Raw genomic sequence first — 22,876 nt, 5'->3', positions numbered from 1 at the left:
CAGTTCCGACAGGACGGTCGTCTTGCGTAGGCTTCGCGCGCAGGCCCAGAAATCCGCGGAAAACGAACACCTGCGTTAATGCCTCACGCGCCTCGACGACATGTCTCCTCTTCCACGCCCAGATCGACCCACAAGCAACTCCACTACCCCCACGGATTGTGCATCTCCCCTCATCGTTGCGGCAGTGTAGTTCCTGGAGGACGCGGCTCGAATGACGGAAGCTCGCTTGGTGGTGCTGGTGGTAGTTCAGACGGCTGAGCGGAACTATAGGTGTGCTGGCTGTCGTGCATGTACTTTTGATAATCTGACATTTGTCCCTGATCCGGATTTTGGGGCAAGCATCCAGCTATGTCTTGAGCGTATTTCGATACCGCTGCCTCTCTCTTATACTTGGACGCCCTCCTTGCGAAGAAGACGGCGGCTGCCAGCAGAGCCAGCCCTATGACACCACCGACGACGATGCCTGCAATCACGCCTCCAGTGACACGAGCATCTTCTCCAGCATTCCCCACCGCAGCAGGTTGTGAATTGTTTGGTGCTTCCGTCCCCGCCGTAGGAGTTGAGGCTGTCGATGCTGACGATACCTTGGAAACCGGTGTTGTAGTTGGCAAACCTGCTCGACTTGACGACACTGCAGCTCCCATTATTTGTGGCAACTTCACTACTCCAACGTTACTCGTACAGCAAGCCGTGCTATCGCCACAACACCATCGATCGCTATCGGCTCGTCCGTTGTCGCAGGGCGTTAATTGTGCAATGCCGAAGGAATCTCGCACTTGGTCGCAGACGTTGAGACAGCTGGGACTGTCTATGTTGTCGTCGGCGCAAAAATCAACGAAGAATCTGGACAAGGCATTAGTGTTAATCGTCATTCTGTAGCACTTATATCATCGACTCTGCTTACTTTGTTTCTTCCACCCCATCTGTCGTTGTTGCTCGGTTCTGGCACAGGCCGTTGGGCAGACATTCGTCCACTGTGTCGCCAGCCGTAACGTTGCCTCCGGCGACGTTGTCACGAAAGATGCCACAGCATATCGTGGAAGGGCCGCCGGACTGGCACGGTTGGTATTGGTTGTAGATGGGATCTATGGGGAGCGCTGTTCCGTTGGCGAAGTAGCACGTTCCGACCATGCCGGTCATCGCGACTGTTGGCAAGACGAGGAGCGAGAGTGAGGTAAGGGATAGTAGGGACTGTGTGTCGGAGATTCTTCCAGCTGAAGGTGTTAGTTGATCAATAGAACTGGGAAAATCGCTAAAAAAGAAGATAGAAAGAAGGACTGGAGATGCGAAAAGTTGAATAACCAAAAAAGGAGAAAAAGAAGACAGTTCGAGAGCGCTCCCGCCCAACCCTCTTGTATTCTCGTCAACCCCATGGATAAGGCCCATGAACTACGGCTAAGACTGACCATGCAGAGTCACTTGTGGATTAGTCTACCGTTTTTTCTGCCTATTCATTTGTCTGGGAAATGAACTCGTCAAGGCCTTCATGATCCTTTGAACGGGAGGAGTTTAGCGTAGGTTGCCTAAGGCATACAGCGACGACTTGCGACACCTCGTGCTCCAAACCCATCAGTTGGTAGTATAGGATGCAGGTGAAGGTTGAATGTGATCAAGTGGACGGCAAACATCAGATAAGGGTTGGCTGTCAGAGCACATGACTCACTGGAACTATCGGCATGATGGACTGGACGTGTCTGTTTTCTAGATGAGCCTGCTAGGGGAATACAACTTCGCCTTTGCACATCTATCGACATGGAAGATGGAATCCATTGATCACTTTTTTTTGGTCATCGTCGCTTCGGAGTAGCTCTCGACTCTCGTCGCTCGATGACTGTTCTAGCGTGTGGTATGCCGCGCCTGTAATTTGATCCATATCAAGCGATACACGTTGCTACTCCAAGGATACAAGGATGGTTGGGAGATATTGGATTGGTAGGGTGTTGAGCTGAGAAACGGCACTGAGCCACCAATATCTAGGTAAGGTTGAGCGGCTTTGGTTTTGTTTCGGTGGAGTGTGCTTCGTCTCTAACACGAATGCCATGTAATACGTGGTACTTGAGTAGTATTTGAGTCCAACTAGACTGGCTTGTGGCAGACCTGTGCGAACAGTGACTGCGCTTACTATTGGTAACCAGGGTTGTTTCAATGCTAGATGTCGTAGGTGGCGCTGCTTCGGGCTCAGCCTGCCATGCAGCATCACGTGTTGTCTGTCCTTGAACAGCTGTCAGCAGCCTTTCCTACCCACTTGACAATCTCCAATCCTTTGCTATCACGATTCCATCGCTGCGGCACGACCTTACTACATCGTTTTTCCGCACACGAATGCATGCGACATCCTATCTACCAAGGCATACCACGACATGACTAGCACTGCTTGAAGACGGTTTCCGAAGCGTCATTCGATAAGGCTGCAGGCTCGAAACATCCCCCACCTCTAGAAACCGGAGATTACATATCTGTCGAGGACGAGCGCACTTACGGTCTTGCAGGCTTGAGGCAAGCAAGTATATATACATAGGTTTGTCCATCGGCATTCGAGAGACACGAGCTCATCTCCTGTAGCCGTGGGCTTACTCAACCCTGGAACAAAATGCCAAGAAATCCTTCGAATGGCTCAAACGATGCATCGAACCAGCATGAAGGTGCAGGGAACGATCAGCCTGTGACATGGTCGACTTCGCAGCCAAAACGAGTATTATGTCTGGGTGAGTAAGAAATGAGATCGACAACGATACTGAGTGACTAAAGCTCGAAAGACGGAGGCGGGATTCGTGGCATCTCCACTCTGCTGATATTGCAACGAATCATGGAGCAAATCAGAGATGATTGCGGACTGGAGAAGACTCCCCCACCGTGCAAGTATTTTAACTTGATCGGAGGCACGAGTACAGGAGGGTGGGTCCAACTCTATGAGCCAAAATGGGTCGAAGCTTAATCTCACAGAATCATTGCGATCATGCTTGGACGTCTGGGCATGACCGTCAAGCAGTGTCTCGAAGCATACAAGCGGATGGCAGAGCAAGCCTTTACGCCGAAAGGAAACAAGCTCTCTCGGACTTTCAGCCTCCCAGCATCACCTCATGGTGAGTTTGCGGGGAAAGCCCTTGCAGACGCTGTCAAGAAGATTGTGAAAGAACGCACGGGTGATGAAGAAGCCGTCTTTGCTGACAGGACTTGCGTGAAGACGTAAGTCTCACTCTCCCATATCCAAACACTCGCCAGCTGAACAGCCAATAGTGTCGTCCTCGCCGTCACCAAGGCAGACGTCGGTGCACTGCCTACGAAGTTCAAGACATATAGCATTGGCGATGACTTCAAGCACTGCAAGATATGGGAGGTCGCGCGCGCAACCTCTGCAGCAACTACGTTCTTTGAATCGATTTCCATAGGTCATCAAGATATCGAGTTTATTGATGCAGGCTTTGGACACAACAATCCCAGCGAGGTGTTGTTAAGCGAAGCGGAAGATATGTTCCCAGGTGGCACATACGACTGCATTGCGAGCATTGGAACTGGTCTAGGAGACGTGATAACAATCAAAGATACCCGGCGGTCAATCATCAGAGCACTCAAGAGTATGGCAAGCCACTCCCAATCTGTGCATCGCCGCCTTTCGCATAGGTTGTCGGAAGCCGCCTACTTCCGTTTTGATGTGACGAGAGGCCTGGATGACATAACGTTGTCCGACTGGAAAGAGTCGAGTACTATCTCGGCACACACTAGGAATTATCTCGCAGAGGTAGAAGTTGAGAGGCAGATCAAACGCTGTGCGAGGATCCTGATCCAAGGTTAGGAATGAAATCTTCATAGTCGAACCTGAGTGAATCCATGCAACGATACACTTCGGTTTCGGCATGTCCTATAGCTGACAGATGACTAGACACAGTCTCTACCTCACCCCATGAAAATACACAACAAACTTTCGACCATCAAAGTCACGATAGACGAGAACACCGCGATGTGCGAAATGATCCAGCTGTCGTCCAGACATTTCCCTCATTATCGGCGATACTAGACTTTATCGCACTTATTAAGCGAGAAGCTCCACGGAGTGCGCTTGTTGACCACATGGTGCAGCATAACATCTCCCCACAGATGTACCAGCAGATACTCTCACAGCAGAATATCCCACAGCCCATCTTCTTCAGTAACCCTGTGACCATCTTCACAGGAATCACCGGGTATGAGGTCATTGGCCTTAGTCTCGACAGAGTTAGCTCATTGCTTGTACGACACAGCTGTAAACTCCAACAGTCTCCTGCAAACGGCTGACATTGCCCAGGAATTCCAGCAGTTTATGGCGAACGCCGCGAGAGACATGCTTGAAGAAAGATTTAAAGCTAAGGGCTCAGCGAAGTTCATCGAAGGGGAGTTCTTACTCCAAGATGAGAACGAGCACATGCTCAACCTACGGTCGCCTTGGAAAAGCATCATGAAGCCTGGACAGCGCAGATACCTGAGTATCAAGTTTCGTGAAATCGCAACGACAGCATGTCCGCATTGTGGGACTGACAACGAGCTTTTCGAGGGACAAAATACAATCTGGTGAGTTCTTTGTATAGGGTTAGGACGACTGCTGAAGAGAACTAGTCGAACTTGCCAACTGACGTATCAACGAATTGTTGAGCTCAGTTCAGAAGAAGATGTGGAAGAAGGTAAAGCGGTATCCGAACACGATACAAGCGGGCCGAGAGTGGAAGACATTACGGAACATGAGCTCAAGCTTTGCTTCCATCGGGTCACACTCTACCTTAAGCAGAGTCAAGCCTTTGGCGGATCCAATATGGTACAGCATCCGGAATGGACCCCAGAACAGGTTAAACAACAGGCCCCTGAAAGGCACACTCTTTACGCAAACGATTCTGAGAGAGCTTTTGAGCGTTTGACTGAGCGGCTTAGGCTGGGATTGACGACCACGCCAAAACAATCCAAAGCCCCGTCCCTAATGCCTCGTTCGATGCCCCACAACGGGCCGAGCAGAATATCGGAGCTTGCACAACATTTTGAACAGCTATCACGAGAGTTTGACAAGGAGCGTATGCGTGAACGGCGTAACGATCGGGCCAGACAAGTGCGCGCGTTCCCACTCGCTTCTTCTAAACCGGTTGTTGAGGTATATAAGAACGTAACGATCGGGCCAGACAACCTGGCTAAGCCACGTACGCAGGCAATGAGCGCAGCATCTTCGGACAGTTAATCAAGCGCTGCCCCAGTAGCGGATGCTGGACGAGCTCAAAAATAATTTTTGTTTACGGATTAGACAAGGTACATAACGACATGGAAATCAGGAATAACTGAATCTCGCTGCGCCGATGCAGGTTCCTGATATAGTGACAGCGAATCGGAAAAAGGGTCTTCCCTATGAATGCATAGTATCATGAACGACTGGCAGCAAACACTTTGTGGAGGCGCGGAGACTCATCTAATACCTGGCAGCTAACACAGGCTAGCTGAGAGGTCTTGCGACGACAACATGGGCAGATAGCGCTGGAGAGCGTGAGCGAGAAGAGTAAGCATGAGGCTCGGGGGCGGCAGGACATCCGCAGCGTTTGACCAGGAAAGGTCTAGCGTGGGAAGCCTGACGCTAACGCCAGGCACCAGCGCAGACGCGTTTATTATGAACGCGAACCCCTCACCTCGGCCATCTTCATTTTGCCTTCTACACTCAACGTCTGTGTTGCTCGGACTCTGAAGCTATGGAGGGACTACCAAATGAACTGCTCCTCCAAATCTTCGGCTACCTGCACACCCCGCCAGTCACAGACTTCAGTTCACCACCCGTAGCCGATCGCTCGCCAGATCTCCATGTCTTGAGTCGCGTCTCTCGAAGACTAAGAGATGTTGCCGCGCCGCTCGTCTACGAATTCATAGAGAGAGTAGGTGATGTGGACAGTTTGGCCTATCGTCAGCTACCACAAACCTTGCTCAACAATATGGAGCTGTGCCGGTACATTAAGAGTATAAGACTGAAAACGGAGGACGGCTTTGAAGCCGGCGACTTTTGGGCGGGCCACGTCATGCTTTCGGGAAACGAGAGCGGGGACGAGGAGCGAGTGGATTACAATGAAAGACACTGTCGCTATCAAAAGCGACGTCCGCGTGACGCACAAGAGAGCGATGAAAAGAGAGGTGATGAACAAGTGGAAGAACTGCCAACTGATATCCCAGGGCACTACAAATGGCTTGCCAAGCTCATCTCAGTCATGGACAATGATCCAAAACATGCTGACGATCAAGATCTTCTTCAGCGAGCTATCCTCGGTGAAGATGTACTACTTACACCATGTGTCCTCTCTGCACCTAATCTGGAGCGCCTCTGGATTCGCTTACCCAAATTACAGTTGGACGGGAATTACACAAGCTTCTTGCTGAACAGCCTCTCCTATAGTGCTCACACGGGTGGATTTGAAAAGCTCAAAGTCCTTCATCTTGACGTGTACCAAAGTGGCCTCGAATGGTCAGTCAGCCATGTGCTGCCTTTCTTCCGTCTTCCCAATCTGGTCGATCTCACGCTTGGAAATTGCGGTAGCGTGAGCTTTAACATCGACTACAATAACAGAAACATGGATATCGATGACTATCAATATCAGTTCGAGGCGGTGTATCATGAATATGGCGTCCATAGGAATATGATGCCAGATAAGAACGACACGGCGTTCATAGGAGAGCCCTGGGTATGGCCTCTTCGCACGTCTTCCATCACTAGGCTATCGCTACTATCTCCGCGTGTCAGTGGATCGATAATAGCAAACATGCTACTTGCATGCAAAGCCATCACTGAGTTCGAAGTGGTAATGCCCTACAAGCATGCACCTTTTGACATTACGTTCTACGAGGACGTTGGTACAGCCCTTCTTGGACATAGCGATACTCTTGTGAAATTGTCACTTGGGGATCAACTGGCAATCATCAAGCGTCATCATCGTTGCAGTCCAGGCGAATTCCGCATCGGCTCCTTGTTGACTTCGCTCAAGTCCTTACGAATCAATCCCTACACCATTCTCGGCTACGACTCTGTACGTTGGTATACAACCGATACGTCCCTTGTATTATCAGACGCTCTTCCAGACACGATTGAACATTTGTGGCTTGACCTAGCCTGCAGTCCATTCGGTAAACCTTTCGACCCATATATCAGAGGTCTGTTAGAAGCTCGTCGAAATGGTCGGTTTCTTCATTTGAAAAGTATCCATGTGTACTGGTACAAGAAGTTGTTTGGTGCTTTTGATCGTATAACTAGCTACCTCAACCACCTGTTGTACATCCGTCAAGAGGTGTCGTTGCATGCACCCGCTATCAGCTTCGATATCTCTCTGCGAGCGGATTGTCACACTGCGGGTAAGCTGTGACCGAACAAGCTTTGACAAGGAAGATCAGTTGCTAATCAGATTCAGGACTCGCGGACGGTGGCCTAGAAGAATTAACTGATGTCACGAAATTCCGGTACACGCCCCCACTGGACAACTGTCGCAGATATGACGTGGATCATAAAGATGGCCGGCGACATTATGTTGAAGGTTCTACATGCAAGATATTTCCTAGGACACCACAAGAGATGCAAGACGACTTAGATCACGGTTACTGGGGAAGTTGGTACTGTAGTTAATAGAGGTAGCGTCAGATGAAATCAAACGTAGGATGTGACTTGAAAATTAATGTAATCATTACCATGCGAGCCCAGTCTCTAGAACCCGACTACGACAGACACAAGACCTACGAAAGCCAACAGACCCCAAGAAACGCTCATGCCCATGGCACCGCTTTCAACAACCTCCGGTGTACCGACTTCTTTCACGTCATCGATTTTGCAGACAGTTTTGCATTTCTTCTCCGACCTCTTCCTTCCAAACAAACTTGTCGTATCTCTCTTGTCCTCCTGAGGCTGAGGCTTACCAGTGTACGGTCCACTGGTATTGAATGTCATTTCGATCCACTGAATATGGAACTCGGCATTATCGCCCACTTCCATATCGCCACTCCACTCTCCACCATCGCTCCACATGTTCAGGACCATGAAACTCTGCTCGCGGGGTACAGAGTATGTATTGGCGGCGACTTGCTTCTGGTTGAGGTACCAGTAGCTGTTCTTGGGCAGCCAGTCAATACGATGTGTTTGCCAGTCGTCCCAACGTGGAAGATCGGTGGGGCCTACAGACGCGGCAGCCACTTCATTGCCGTCCTTGCCTACTGAGGGCTGGTTTGTGTAGCGGATCTGGTCTTTGGGGTCGTCGGTCAGGATCTCGATATCGGATTCGTTGTCGTCGTCGTAGAAGGTGAAGAATCCTGCTACGGCTCCCTTGGCTCCTTGAACACGGCCGTACATGCGCATGGAGACGTGCATAAGGTTTTTCTGTTGGTTCTCGATCTCGCCGGATGTCTGGTAGTCGTCCATGCGCGATGTACGGAGGGCAAGGTAGGACGTCGAATCCTCTTGGCCTAGGAAGATGTTTGCAAAGGAGTTGTTCATTGGTGTGGGGAAGTCTTCGGTTGCCGGTTTGCTCCAGTTCTGGATTCCCCAATCGTAATTCCACGCATCGCTGTCGAAGAGATCCGGCTGCCATGTCGATGCCAAACCCACGTTGTCTGTATCGTTGAGCAGCGGCGGCGATTCGCTCATAGCGCCCGGGAGGTTTCGGAAGTCGTAGAATCGGTAATACTGGAAGTACTCTGGTGTATTTGAGTCTTTGCCGGATTGCACGACATAGCAATCACAGTCTGCGTTGTTGTCTTTCGGTGTTTCGCTCATAGAGCTAGTGTACGGATTGGCAGCGAGTGCAGATTGGGCGAGTAGTGCCATGAGAGGCAGGAGCAAGGCTCCTAGAGGTGGAAGGCGAGACATGGTAATCGATCTGCTTTGGAAGTCGTATCCGTAGTGACAGTATCCGAATAATTAGGTAACAAGGATGCGTAGAATGAAGACGGGTGATCGACAGCTAGTAAAAGGTAGATAGAAGAGCGAACGAATGTCACCTAGCCATCAACAATTACAAGAGACAAGGAAAGAAAACTGCGCTCAATGATGCTGCAACAAGCTCGATGATGTAAAGTGGTGATACCAAAAGTTCAGCGCAAACGCGGGTCAGTAGACTCATATACTAAAACGTGCAGTGACGCCCGCCCGCTACTCCGCTTGCACGGCACCAACACCAGTCCAGTCTCGAACGCCGCCCGCAACTCGTGCTTTTTGTTTGCGGAGCTTGTCCTAGCTACATTCGCTAAGGTGTGTCTAAGCCAGAAACGCGCGCGCGCTGGAACTGGAGTAAGGCAGGGCACTAAGGCAGGTAAGCTGGAGTAGCCACAGGAAAAGATGGCGGATACGAAACGCAGACACATCACATCACACCAGCGGCGCACTTTGTTTCTGCACTCAGCCACACTACATCTGGACTTTTGGATCTCATGACAGGGGTTGTAAGGTTTTCATAGGGTCTGCGCAAGTGTAAGCTTGCGATCCACCCCTGGTTTAGGCTGCTTTGGGGGGGGGGTTTCGGTAGCGTCGATGTGCCACCGGGAGTTTCGGCGTAGGCGCCAAGGTGGCTTGACTCTCCGAGTGGTTCGATGTTTCCTCTCTGTCTAGGAAAGTGCTGTAATATCTGTCGACAAAACAAAGTCCTTCTTGCCCCGTGAGACTAGATGAGCATTGCCAGCTGTTATTCGGTATATAGAGAGATAACAGTGATGATGATGGCGATGTTGTTGTTGTTGTAAGGTTGTAAAGCGGCGCAGACGGGTCATCAGGAAATGACAGGCATCTTCGGGTCACCAGCCACATCCGCCCACATGGGCCGGCGCCAACCAATGCAACTAAGTCCCAAAATAGCCCTGATTCAATACCCTCAAATGCCGCGCCAACGCCAGATTCGTCCGTATGAGACGACCATACGAGCACGTTTGCACCCGTCTAGCAGACGTGGAGTTTGTCATGCTCTCGTATCCTTCATACTGGCGCGGGGTCTGGAGGTCTTGGGCATGTTGGTCACCTTGGCAAAAGAGATGATGAGGGGTAGGTTTGATTGAGGTGTGTATGACGCTTTTGACGTGAGGTTCTGGTGTCGCTAAAGGGGTTGTAGTATTGACGATATATTTACCGGTCAGCCCCCTGAGCATCTCCCCGGCTTGTATAGACAAGCATTGCTTCGGCATGCGAAGTGGTGCGCCACAAATTGGCAGCTGAAGGACCCCTTCCGAGTCATCAAACTGCCCACAAGATGACTGTTGGCTCATATCCACAGCCTGCAGCGTATCTAGACTCATCTTCTGGCTCTCTGACATAGCAAGGGTGCAAAGCCAAGTCTAGATGTGTAATTGATGTTCTGACAGAACGTATTGACCGACATGGTCAACTTTCGCTGAGCGTGTTCCGCGATGACAATTCTTGGGTACGAAGGATCTGGACGACGCATGACTAGGTACCGTCCAGCACGCTCAACCTCGCGTATACTAATAAAATCCCGACTGTCATTGCCAACCTGCTACCGTCCTCCTAGTCGCTGTACTCAAAAAAATCTCTCTGCCTCTCGATAAAATGAGCGTTCTTCAGGCCTGAGGGATCGTAGAAACCGGTTTTCATCTCGCAACAAGTGTGAAGCCTCTGGCCTCATTCGAACAATACGCAACAAAGATCTCGATGACTGGGCCTGAGGACATTGCCCAGGATCCGATCCCTTCGATAAGTACATTGCAAAGCAGAAGCTACAGTATGGGTCGTTGGTGGTTGACAATCACAGAAGAGAGGACGCTATGCATGGTTTACAGCACGCGGCATGTGAATCTCAGGGCACTGTTACAAGGCTAAAGAAAGGTGACAAATGCATGTAAAAGCAAAGCTATAGATAGCAGGCTACTACATCGTGCTAGTTTCACCTTCTTGCGCAGATTCGCCGCCATCCATATGCTAATATTATTAGTATTATCTCAACTCTCTCATTATACACATGTATGTAGCGTGTCAGTGCACAGGGTTGTTACGAACGACAGCCACGAGCCTCATCATTGGGTACCGCGGAACAGGAACTGTGCCGCTAGGCGTCAAGGCGCTCGAGGGAAGGATAGGTCACGTGACTGGTAATCACGCCAAGAATTTGCGATAGTTCTGCGCGCGACTTTCGCAACTATCACCCTCAATATATAGGATTAGGCAGTGAGATCTTACAGTTCGCTGTGTTCAACTTCGATCTTACGTCAATCTAAGGATTACTACTTGATTCTCAAACCCTCGTGTTATTACATTGATCTACCAATCGTGCTAGTACAACCCTCTCGTCCATCGTCGCCCACTCATTCCCCAAGAACCAACCCTAGATCATCTTCGGACGATTCATCTCGCTGAGGGCCATTTCTCGCTTACGGGCAGGGGACGTTGATGATCACAAAGAAGCAACGTGATACGCGCGAAGGATTGTTGAATTTCTGGGAGGGATTAGGCAAATCATGATCATGCAGACCCCTTGTATCGTCACTGAGGTGATGTTATTGTGCAAGAGCGGAATATCTGTTGCCTGGTTTTTGACTACCACAGTTTTGGTCAGTCAACTAGAGAGTATTGAGACATCATTCGCGACTTCACAGATACGCCACACATGGAAGAAATGTTACCTGAAACAATACTACTACATTTCTGTTAAGCTCTGTTGTTGCCCTTTAGTCCTGTAATCTCAACTCCCGCTCAAAGATCTTTGTTAAGATACTCTACAGGCCCAACATACACCTTGCGCCCCTTGAGAAAGAAGTAGACCAGCGAAAAAACCACAACAACGCCGTATATCAGAATATTCCAGTTCATTAGGTCAGGTGTTGGGTGCGGAAATGTAGGGAAGAAGGCGAATACCAACGCTACACATAAGTAGATGACGGACACACCATTGACCCAGATACCAGCGCGACCGAGCGAGAACTTGCAGGGAAGGAGAGGTTCTTTGTTCCACCTCTTGATAAACATGCATGAAATGCTGACAATGTAGGACGAGAGGAGAGCACATGTGCCTAGCGACGCAACGGAGTTGAACGCTACAGTGCTGCCGATGTTGATGAGGGAGAGCCCAACGGCAATACTAAAAGACACAAGAACGCTGTTGAGAGGAATGTCCCAGCCTGGTCGAACTTGGGACAGAAAGGCACTGAAAGGGACGCCGTGGTCGCGAGCAAAGGCAAAGAGCTGGCGCGAGCATGTTGCCACATTGTTGACACATCCAAACACTGCCATGATAGTTGTAATTGATGCTAGAGCTGTAGCCCCTGGGATGGACTGCGTAGCGTTGTACATGATCTGAATGTGGGGTTGCCCTGTCGGCGATAGGATGGCGCTTTCTACGTCGCCGAGGCAGAAACAGAAGGTTACCAGCATGAGGAAACCCAAGCTGCTGTTAACTACCGCTGTCCAGATCATGGCGCGGGGAAGTGTGTGTGAGGCGTCCTTTAGTTCTTCAGACATATGGGTCGCAGCATCCGCACCTAAGAGAGAGAAGATAGGCGAGAGCTGTCCCACCAGCACAGACAGGCCTATGCTGCCCCATCCCGCGTTATCTTGAAATCCACCGAAAACCTGTTTGGATGGACTACGCGGCCCCAGAACCCACATTGTAATGAAGATGGCAAAAAATCCAAAGATGTGCAGGACCAGGACAATGCCTTCGACTAGTGGTAGCTTACGAGCTAATAGCGTGTTGAACAGGATCGAGAACGTTGCTACGGCAATAACCAGGAGGGTACCGTGCCATCGTTCGGGGACGTAGTTTGGGTTGTTAAGGATGACAAGTCCTTGGACCTGACCGCCAGCAAGGAAGGCGATAGATGCAATTCCGGTCTGCCAACCTAGCACGCACAACCAGCCGCTACTATGTGATCAGCAATAAGGCTCGTGGATGTGCTCAGGGCAACCAACACAAGATAACTTAAGAACTTCTGGTGTTTCTTCGGCGCAAACTCAGACACCCAATGATACTGTCCTCCGGAAGTAGGAGCCCTTCGTTCTAGTTAGCAATTGTCTCGTCTCGAAGGAACCCCAGCAACGGGCTGCCACGCACATTGAAGCCATCTCAGCCATCGAGACGATGACAAAGCCCATGCCCACCGCTGTGACGAGGAACATGACGATAGCGCCACCGGTGCCACCATTCGTTAATGGGATGATCAGAGTTCTGCTGGATGTCAGACAGCGCAGATCAAATGCTCATACGTACTCACGTCAGTATGGTTTCCCACGTCGCCATCAAAACCATGCTGTATCCAAAGATCGACACAAAACGAAAGTTTCGTCGCAGCTCCTGCTGCTTTCCCATACGATACATGTCCTTTTGGTCGCCAGCGGTCCCTTTCTTTTCTGAAACTATGCCATCTTGTTGTAACTCACTGTCAAGAGGCTGGGCTACGGCAGCAGCTTCATCCTTTAGGTCTGACATAATAGGAAAATGAATATGAAGAGTGTAAGTTGACAGGAATGAGTGTGCGAGTTGAAAGGAATGATTGCGAATGTTGAGCTTCGACCAAGCGACACGACGACCGAGAAGTCCGGAAATCGCTTCCATGACACTAAGAAGGATGGGAAAATGGCGCAAATGCACCTGGCTTAATAGCATGGGAAAGATTTGAGAAGCCAGCTGCAAGACGAAACCACTCAGAGGACGTGATGGGTGGATACAGGTTCGTGGTGCAGGGGACGGGCCGGCCAACGCCCTCGGGGAGGCTAGCACGCCACCCGGCAGGGTAAGCGGCATTCGAGCCGATGCAAGTTGGATCCTTCACATCCTGTGCGATGCGCTTCGGCTGCATCACATTGTCCAACACTGGCCCATGCAGCTCGCCAGATGAGAGACAGGCAACTTTCTGCACAAGGGAGCACGGACGCGATTCCAGCGAGATAACAGCCCAAGGTTTGTAGCAAACGCTCTCAACTCCAAGGTCGAAGCTATGGTCTATCAATCAAAGCCTACCGTCCCACAGATCTGCCAACAACTTCAGCATGTCCGCAGCAGTGCAAGATGGCTATCGCTGGGCGCGTATTACGCCTGATGACCACAGTGGGATCCTATATATTGTCACATTCCTCGCCTTCACTTATACCAGCCTTACATTTTTCACGCGGATATTCATCAGATGGCGCATGCTGGGACTGGACGACGCAGCGATGCTGATTGCGCAGGTATGGTTGCCACCAGCATGAAACTGCTCGTATCGATGTGTTGACCACAACAGATCACCAACGTTATCCAGTTCTCGCTACTTCTTGCTTCTCTGTCAGCCGGGCTGGCACGATCGTTTGAGTCCCTTACCGACGAGCGATACTCATGGATGGTCTCTATAATACAACCCCAATCAGCGCAGCAAACTTCTCTAACACATGGACAGACCTATTCCCGCGGTCAAGTCTTTATTCACATATCTCTCGGCTTCTCAAAGACTGCCTTGATATTGCTGGTAAGACGCCTCTTCATACGTGACATGAAGCACGCTTGGGCAGTGTGTAATGCGGCCACCGTGGTCATCGTAACGTGGACACTTGTATCTGCAGTGCTAGTCTCAGCTAGCTGCGCAAGTGAGAGCTTATCGCCAAGGAAACCCTCTGATATCTGCCATGGCATCGAAACTCGCTATTTGGTCGTCGTAATCACTGACGGAATAACTGACTTAATGCTGGCCTTCATACCCACATACCTGTGTCGCCGTCTTCAAATGAACATTGTGTTCAAGCTGCAGATACTGGGGGTTTTTGCGCTACGGCTGCCCCTTGTTATGCTTGCTGCGCTATTCTACAAGTCTTGGAAAAGCTCGATACATGTCGAAAACTCCGGTGTCGAGCGCACAACAGCGTTGATTTATCAGCAATCGCAGCTCTGCTTCTCGCTGATAGCCGCGACGACACCATGTCTGAAGTCATTTATCCAGAGCTTTGATACAGGCAGCGGTCAGAAAGCAGGCTTTGGATACTCTTCCGATCCTGGCGCTTATGGGCACATGTCGAGTGTGCACCACAGTACTGCGCAGTTCGATCACGGCGAAAGCTACCCGATGTCCCGGCTTGATCGTGGTCAAAACAGGGCATCACGACTGCGAGGAGGCGCCAGCGAAGGCGCAGTCAGGGTCAATAGGAAGTCATCCATCGCGGAACGCAGTTTTGGCACAGATGATGGGATCGGGGAGCTGGAGCGCAGGAGCAAGTACTGATACTGATGGGAAAAGACCCAAACAATCTGGTTTTATCTAGTCTTGGAAGCATTTCTGACTTGGACTAGCAAACATTCATGTAACTTTCGAGCCGTTCCATGGTCCCATGGCTTCCTGAGCGTCGCTCATCAGCAGCATTCTCGGGTTGTCCACGCCGGCAATAGCGAGCCGTCGCTGATGCTACGGCTCGTACCATGCAACGCTGTCTTCCTTCTCCCCAAATTTCTTGTGTCCATGACAAAACTTACGGTTTGCACCTATGATGCAAATTTCGCGTTCATCAAACCAGCACATCCCGCCTCCGTCGGGATTCATGCGCCTATCTGTAGTGCGTACTCCACTTCAGTAACCGGAAGTCTTAACTATAATCAGAATGGCACGGAAGAGCTCCTATCCGTCCTTCCTGTTTTATAGTGTAATTACCTAAATTACCTTTAGTGTAGACAGCGTAAGCTGTCGTACGGTTACCGTATACGTGCACACCATGCACGCCGTCAGTCAAGGCACGCGCATCACCAAAACAGGCTACACAAGATTGAGGCTGTAGAGCCACACACAAGCACTTATTACAAGGAAACTTACTAGATTACTCTATAGGCCTATGTGTTAAGCTTTTTCACGAAAACTTTCTTGGCCGAAGGAAATTGCGGACGCGAGTGTTATTTTGGTGTGGCGGTGTTAGGGTACGCGATTCCTGAAACGGGTAACCGAGGACGAAACTCAGTTAATCGACCTCAACACGGCACCGCGAGTTTTGACGGATCGCGAGGGTGAACTAATTTTCAATGTCCTATGGTCGTATGTAATCAGTTATGCCGGCTTGTAGAATATATCCTGATTAGATGTCTGTTCTCGACGCAGGGGTGCATCCCGGTTATTCTGAGCTTTCTGATGCTACAGAATCCAGAGGTAAGAGAGAAGACCCTCAAGAACGGATGTATCGAGTTCAGCGGTCTTTATTTTCAGCACACGCACGGTCGTACCCGCCATTGTATTGAGATTTGGGAAGCCGAGAAGGTGAGTATTGGTCCATGGGTACAGCGGAAGGTCGTCCATGGTGCGCAGTGTCCAGTCACAGTAAGACGGGCACAGGTTCCTTGCCATCGTCTTTGGTGTAGAAATTCTTCAACTTCAACTCACATAAAAGGAAACGTCTTTACACTCACATCGGCGTGGAGCTAGCTACAGATCACATCATATCAACACCAGCACACAGCACAGATCGAACTTCCAACCCCAATAGATAGATCGAACGCAAATCCAAGCCCGTTGAGGGACTACCCACGGATCAACACAAAGCTCTTCGTCTAAGAAAAAAAGAACAATCAACGCTAGCCACCCATTGTTGAAGACAACACATGCCACCCCCAAGTCGCTCAAACTACTCCTTGCGCTGCTGCTGCTGGCACTTCCTTGCTGTCATGCCCATTCTGCAACGCTTCACTCGCCTCCTTAATTGTCGGCACGGATTCAGACGGAACGACAACCGATGCGCCATTGACAGTGCCACTAGTGGTAGAATCCTGATTCGGAGCCTGGAGTCCTTGACGGACTTTCAGAACGCTGTCCACAATGACAGCGTCGATGCCTTCGTTTCGTTGGAGCTATTTGCGCCGTCAGTCATTGTTGCAAAGAGGTTTACATTAGCGTCGTGTGGAGGTCATGACTTACCAGAACATTCTTTGGATCGTTGTTTAGCATGCCATATGAGACACATACTAAACCGCTTTCCTTTACCACCTTGACCAGTCTTGGACACATGACCAGAGGCGTCGCGGCGCTGACTACGCCAAGCAGGTTCCATCGACTAGCGAATCGAATGGCTTCTTGCAAACTGGCTGCTCGCACGTCTCCGACGGGCGAGGTACCAGCATCGGTGAGGAAAAGCACTGGAATTGAAGGTTGCTTGAACGAAAGCATCAGGCAGATGTCCGGATTGAAAGACGAGAAGATGATGTTTCGCTTGCCCATTTTGTCGTACACTTTCTCCAACACGGTGTCGACAAAGGAATTGAGCTCGACAGCATACTGATCCATCTCCTCTTCTTCAGACTCGTGAAGCATGGGATACTTCATCTCGACGTTAAAACCAACCGATTCAGGTAGCTCATCGAACATGCGCTCTAGAGTCGTAAAGGAAGACTGGATAGAATTGCCACGACTGTTGCCCTTGAAGCCCTTCTTCTTGAAATCGCGGGTATACTTCATACGCTCAGTAAGCTCGTTTTGGCGATCTGTATGAATGTTGCGCTGCTTCGAGTTGTCGACCGAGTACGATCGAAGTCTCCGTGTGTTAGGGCGGTCATCCGTGCCATTCGTACCGTTGGGAACTGGGACCGTTTCTGGTGAGCCTGCGCGAGAAGATCGTGGCTTTTGACCCTCGCCGATGTGAAGGAATTGATCCAGTGTGAGTGTGTGTACAGGTGCGTCAATACCAGTCTCGCTGACGAGGAAATCGTGGTAGATGACCGGCACGTGGTCCTTTGTCAACTGAACGTCAAACTCTACGTATTCCGCACCCAAATTTGCAGCAGAGATGAACGACTGTATTGTGTTCTCTCCGAGCTGCAGTGATGTACGTGAGGCTGTGTTCTTTCCCAGACCGCGGTGACCAATGACCATGGTTGTAGCTGCCATCTTCTTCCAGTAGGTGTGCTGCTCTGTGACCGACATAGCTGGGTGGTGGAAGGGCGTAATGATCAAGAAGTTGAAATTAACCGTGCCGATCACGTCCAACGTGGAGGCCGCCACAATCGGTACCTTCATGTCCCCCTGGAGTGATATACGCTTGGATCCAATACTGGTCTTGATAGTCGATAGCAATGCCACTGCCCGTCCCACAACACGCTCTTGATTGCCGGCGTATGTCGGGATGATGTCGAACAACAGCTTGACTTTGGTAACATCGCTAGTCATAAAAGTTATAGGCTCAGTCGCGATATTCTCCTGGATGGGCAAGTCGATCACCGTAGGTTCTCCAGTAGCACCAGATGCATTCACAACCACTGACAAAGCTGTGTCAAGTTGCGTCGCATGCGCATCAGCAAGAGGAATATCATCCAACTTTACCGCAGGCGTGTCCTTCCTAATGTCCATAGACCCGAGGCTGACGAGAATCATCGTCTCTTTAGTCAAATAACGATGGCCAAAAGTCTTGACAGGTTCGGGGGCTTTTTGCATAGCGGTGTTGTTGTCTCGGTTCATGTTTTTGGATCTCCGCTCATCGAGTGAAGATTGAGTAGGCGACCCAGCTCGGGCGATACGTGTATCTGTAGGTGCAACGAGATGCGATTCTGTGGTGGGCGTAAGTTCTGCTAGCCTTGCTGCTATCTCCATGTGGCCACGGAGCGCGGCATGCTCCTTTGCTGTCCAACCAGAGTTGTCACACTTTTGCAGGTCAGCTCCGGCAGCGACCAAAATCTCGACCATGGAAAGATGGTCGTCAACGCAAGCGATGAATAATGGTGTCCAAGCAAACGTCTTCTCGGCCACGTCTACTTCCGCCTTGTTCATGCTGGATCCTTTCAGTAGGACTTGGGCGCACTTGTCATACCCATAGCGCGCTGCCATGTGTAACGCGGTCTCGCCACCTTCATCCTGATAGTTGACGTCCACACCAGCTTCGACTAAGAGCTTGACGATGTCTACGAAATTCGACCGAGTTGCTAAAGTCAAAGCTGCACCTGATCGCGCAATGGCTTTCCGAGATGCTAGTCGCTCTTCTGTGGCACCACGCCAGTTTTCTGCTTCAAGTAGAGCTTTGGTGGTAAGGGGATGCCCGCCCATGACGCTAAGATGTAGAGGAGCGTTGCCCTCTGCATCCTGCCAGTAGTCGGAGTCGATACCTTGAGCGACATCGAACTGGCCCCAGTCTTGCATGTGCTTCATGACGACCTGGCAAATGACTACGAATCCATATTGCGCAGCATAATGGAGCGGGAACCTGCCGTACGAGTCACGAGACTGAAGCGCGATGCGCTGCTCAGCACGAAGTTGGTCGAGCAGATAGATGAGTAGTTGCACCGATTCGTCATTCTCGCTGAGTAGCTGCGCTGACTCTTCTTCGGTGGTAGTACAGGGACGAGGCTGGCGATTGGGATCTGTGGCAGGCACTATGAAGTTTCGTGTTTCACTCGAACTCTGGAGAAGAGCTCCGTCAGCTCCAAAAGTATCGCCAGTCTTGGAACGACCGATATTGATGACAAGTCGATGAATACAGTTGCGCTTGTTGATATCGTCTTCTTCCTCTAGTGAGATGATGTCTTGCAGCAGCCTCTCAATACAGGACTTTGCCCGACACGAGATAGCGCGCTGCAAGAAGTTCAAGAGCACTTGCTGAACCGAGGAACTAGATACGCCGTTGCTTTTGGCGACTTCGGTCAGTTGCTCATTGAGATCGTTGACCTTGTCAGCGCGGATAGCCGTGTCCACAGCGTCCAGCAGGCCTGAAGGAAGGTGTAGCGAGCGGCCTGGAACTCTGCCCAGGGAAGCAGCAGAGTGTGTAGAGCCTGTATCATCGAATGTCTTGATGTCGCCCAGTCCCGATAACCACTCATTGACCGCCTTCATATCCTGATTCAAAGGCAAGTTGTGCGCGAAGGGCTTTGGATTGACTTTTGACGCTAGGTAGCGTTCCTGGAGACAGACGGTCTCGATTTTCTTGTCAAGCTTCTTTGTGATTTTGATGAACCCCCGGCGATTCACTTCTCCATACCATTGAAGCTTCCGCATTGATCCACGCAATTCAAGCAGCGCGCCCATAAGATCTTGCGCTTCGTCCTTATCGATACCCTCGGGTAATTGTGCGACTCGTCCATAGCGGCCATGCAGAAGTCGTAACCGTCGCGCATTCTCGGCATATTTGCGGTTGTAGAAGTTATCTACATCTTCGAGGTTACGATCGAGCGAGAAGAAGAACTCTGGATTTGTATGTCAGCCACGTGTTCGTCGAAGTTGGATATCATGGACATTATTGGCATGCCCTCGTTCATGACTGTGCTAGCATACCACAGAGCTTCGTGGACGCGGCGACGCCATGAGGGCACAACATTCGATACGGACTCTGGTAGGAGATGTAGTAAACATACCAGCAAGATCCGGAGCGGAGCCATCCTTGGAAGCTTCAGCGGCATTCTTGATAAGCTTCTTGAGGCCCTTATAGTTGATGTAGTTCGCTGCCCATTCCGGGACCTGGTTACGGGGTAGATTATGTCCAAACTTCATCTTGGAGGCAGAATGATAGTAAGTGGTAATCTATAGCCGGATCGAGCTCAATATTGAGCTTGGGGCGTAGCTCTAAAGCGTACGGAGGACTAGCTTTGCGCAGGCGGGGGCGGAAAAAAAGCAAGGATATGTAGCGGTAGGTATTGAATGATCGGCAGGGCAAGAGCCAGAGCGTGAATTCCATGCGACCTGCGCAATCAACGCGTTAATGTTGAATCTTTAGGGTGTGCTCGAGGCGTCCATTCTCATTGGATGAGACAGAGCTCGACAAAACCGCGCCTGCAACATGGTTAAATGGACTGTCAAAAGTAGGGAAAGCCGCAGCTGAAGGCTGGGGGAAGTACACTGGAGCGGCGGATCGCTGATCAGTGTTATCGCGTGGTGCTGGAGGCGTGAGGGAGAGACGTTGAGATGAAAGAGACGTGGTTGGTGTTGGCGAAATGACGTATGGCGGCAGAGCGCGCTTTGTACTATCACTCCGGCAAACGTAAGCAGAGGCTCGTCTGCTTTATACCGCAAGCTGCTGCAAAACTTGTGATGCTTCGGTACAATGGTGGATCCTTGCCCCAATTATCGCATTCGACTGCAGCCCGCTTGAGCGCCTCCTGCGTCGGCGGATCACGGCGGTGTATGTTTGTCAGCTTGACTCGCGAAGGACATGCGTTCAGAAAAGCCTGTTCTTGGCGCTGCAATTCGGTGTCATAAAGCAACTTGTGCGAGCCCCAGGCGCAACACAACTCGACACTGCGCTGGTGACCATCGTGAGATTTGAGCTTGGGCACACCGATACGGGCAACAAGGCACGCGACTGCCTTCCAAAGCGGGATGCATGTCATTTGTGGTGCCTACGGGGGCACGGTAGCTTAGCCGGTCACACCGCATCAAAGACTGATTAACGTGGATGGTGGGGTTGCATTGATACTGGCTATGTGTTTCCCGCGCGATTAATACTCATGGGACCTACACGGCACCGTTCATGCGTCCTGCTGCAGCTCTCTCCGCTCTGGGGAACCTGGCTTCTCCATATCCCGCCTGGGCGATTGGACCCTTCCCGCTAGTCCAGCCATCAAGTCCGTGGGCGCTGGAACGTGCAAGATAAGGACCGAAGCAGTAGGCTTCAGCCTGATCGGAGGCAGACTCCGAAGTATCAGGTACTTTTACGAGAAAAAGAAGGCATTGCCTTCGTTGTCCTTTCGCTGCACCTTTGACAGGTCCTTGTCTGGTGCATACTCTGTCCACGTGCTTGCGGGGAAGATATGCTTGTTGCGCTCGTACCAACGCCTATCAACGACTTTGGTTATTGCTGGGTCTTCACCGAAGCCCTCGAGTTCCTCATCTGGTATACTAGACTCTTTGCTCTTCTTCTTAGAGAGCTGAGCAAGTGGGTCGTATGTAGCAGGATCTACTTCGGCGTCGGCATCGGACGTGCTGGGAGTGGCTTTGGTGGGTTGTGCTGAGTAGTCGAAGATCGGGCCATCGAACCCAGTGACCCTGTTAAACAAGAAGTGGTAGATTTCGTAGTGCTGGCTTCATGTTAGCATATATAAAGAGGCACTTCTCAATATGATGCTTACATGCGGTAATATGACTTCACCTCTGACAAGCATCAAGTCATCTACGCTGACCCTAGCCCAATCTCTTCGACTCTTGTCTCCTCCCACGCCTAGCTCTGCACCCACCTTTCGGGCTTTGTCTAGAAACAACCATATCTGCTCGCCCTTCTTTATCCTGCATCTTCCGCCTGGAATATTGGTCCCATCATAGAAGACAAAAGGTATCACTACTTCGGTCGCCTTTACAGAGTCGCGCATGAGTATAAAGTCTTGCCGTGCCTGTTCTGCTTGCTGGGCTTCGCGTTGGAGAGCTGTCTTGGTCATGACACGGGGCTTGAGACCGATGCTCGAGTTTGCGCCGAGCTTCTTCTTAAACACCTTCACTTCAGCTTCTGGGACAGATGTTTCGGCGGGGGTGCTTTCGCGAGGGGTAGAGGTCTTCGAAGTGTTGGATTCGGTGTCTTCGTCCTCGTCTATGCCGAATGAGAGCTTGCCTTTACCGGCTACTTTGCGCTTCTTCTTGAAAACGGGCTTTGGCGTCGATGCCCTATACTTTGCAAATTAGCGAACAACCAATGAGCGTGTTCGCAAATTCGTACCCTTCGGCGGGGGTGTTTTCGCCTGAGTTGATTGCAGCGTCACCTCGCTCTCTCCTATCGAGCGCCTCAGCGCGTCGCTTGCGGTAATCATTCAGGTTGACGAGTCCGACAGTTTGCGCCTTAAGCAAATCCTCGGCTGTCGCAGCCTGGGATGTGAAGCGCGCGTTGCCAGATGTATCTGGGCGATCGCCGGAACTCGAAGCAAATCTGTCCATGATTGCAGAATGATGTGGGTTGGAGGATATGCGGTTGCCAGAACGTCGACGATCAATTCGCGCCAAGCCCCGGCCGTGGCTCGTCCCGTGATTGCGTGAACGCGACGCGATCAACCGGAAAGAACAC

General features: G+C 50.8%; 8 protein-coding genes across 8 annotated transcripts; 3 read left to right on the top strand and 5 right to left on the bottom strand.

The window, feature by feature from the left end:
* Positions 1-170: 170 nt before the first annotated feature.
* Positions 171-1,212, bottom strand: GT037_005412 (uncharacterized protein; the record flags this gene model as incomplete). The annotated part of the gene is made up of 2 exons (XM_038930459.1): positions 171-843; positions 905-1,212. Coding segments are annotated over 2 exons (981 nt in total), but the record flags the coding sequence as incomplete, so codon positions are not given.
* A 1,744-nt stretch (positions 1,213-2,956) lies between these two features.
* On the top strand, positions 2,957-5,197 carry GT037_005411 (uncharacterized protein; the record flags this gene model as incomplete). Its single annotated transcript, XM_038930458.1, has 5 exons — positions 2,957-3,186; positions 3,238-3,788; positions 3,881-4,227; positions 4,283-4,545; positions 4,591-5,197. 5 exons carry the CDS (start codon positions 2,957-2,959, stop codon positions 5,195-5,197), a joined length of 1,998 nt encoding a protein of 665 aa, XP_038787408.1.
* Positions 5,198-5,696: 499 nt separating this feature from the next.
* GT037_005410 (uncharacterized protein) lies at positions 5,697-7,606 on the top strand (the record flags this gene model as incomplete). Its single annotated transcript, XM_038930457.1, has 2 exons — positions 5,697-7,338; positions 7,395-7,606. The coding sequence occupies 2 exons, from the start codon at positions 5,697-5,699 to the stop codon at positions 7,604-7,606; spliced, it is 1,854 nt and encodes a 617-aa protein (XP_038787407.1).
* Positions 7,607-7,684: 78 nt separating this feature from the next.
* Positions 7,685-8,839, bottom strand: GT037_005409 (concanavalin a-like lectin glucanase; the record flags this gene model as incomplete). Its single annotated transcript, XM_038930456.1, has 1 exon — positions 7,685-8,839. One exon carries the CDS (start codon positions 8,837-8,839, stop codon positions 7,685-7,687), a length of 1,155 nt encoding a protein of 384 aa, XP_038787406.1.
* Positions 8,840-11,665: 2,826 nt separating this feature from the next.
* GT037_005408 (amino acid transporter) lies at positions 11,666-13,397 on the bottom strand (the record flags this gene model as incomplete). The annotated part of the gene is made up of 4 exons (XM_038930455.1): positions 11,666-12,830; positions 12,881-12,961; positions 13,023-13,136; positions 13,183-13,397. The coding sequence occupies 4 exons, from the start codon at positions 13,395-13,397 to the stop codon at positions 11,666-11,668; spliced, it is 1,575 nt and encodes a 524-aa protein (XP_038787405.1).
* Positions 13,398-13,957: 560 nt separating this feature from the next.
* On the top strand, positions 13,958-15,159 carry GT037_005407 (uncharacterized protein; the record flags this gene model as incomplete). The annotated part of the gene is made up of 2 exons (XM_038930454.1): positions 13,958-14,137; positions 14,191-15,159. 2 exons carry the CDS (start codon positions 13,958-13,960, stop codon positions 15,157-15,159), a joined length of 1,149 nt encoding a protein of 382 aa, XP_038787404.1.
* A 1,376-nt stretch (positions 15,160-16,535) lies between these two features.
* Positions 16,536-20,382, bottom strand: GT037_005406 (glycerophosphodiester phosphodiesterase gde1; the record flags this gene model as incomplete). The annotated part of the gene is made up of 3 exons (XM_038930453.1): positions 16,536-16,763; positions 16,831-20,078; positions 20,247-20,382. 3 exons carry the CDS (start codon positions 20,380-20,382, stop codon positions 16,536-16,538), a joined length of 3,612 nt encoding a protein of 1,203 aa, XP_038787403.1.
* Positions 20,383-21,539: 1,157 nt separating this feature from the next.
* Positions 21,540-22,749, bottom strand: GT037_005405 (xap5 domain containing protein; the record flags this gene model as incomplete). The annotated part of the gene is made up of 3 exons (XM_038930452.1): positions 21,540-21,905; positions 21,957-22,482; positions 22,535-22,749. The coding sequence occupies 3 exons, from the start codon at positions 22,747-22,749 to the stop codon at positions 21,540-21,542; spliced, it is 1,107 nt and encodes a 368-aa protein (XP_038787402.1).
* Positions 22,750-22,876: the final 127 nt, after the last annotated feature.

This window comes from Alternaria burnsii (genome assembly GCF_013036055.1).
Source record: "Alternaria burnsii strain CBS107.38 chromosome Unknown 740, whole genome shotgun sequence".
Classification (NCBI taxonomy): domain Eukaryota; kingdom Fungi; phylum Ascomycota; class Dothideomycetes; order Pleosporales; family Pleosporaceae; genus Alternaria; species Alternaria burnsii.
This window is presented reverse-complemented; position numbering and strand designations above follow the sequence as displayed.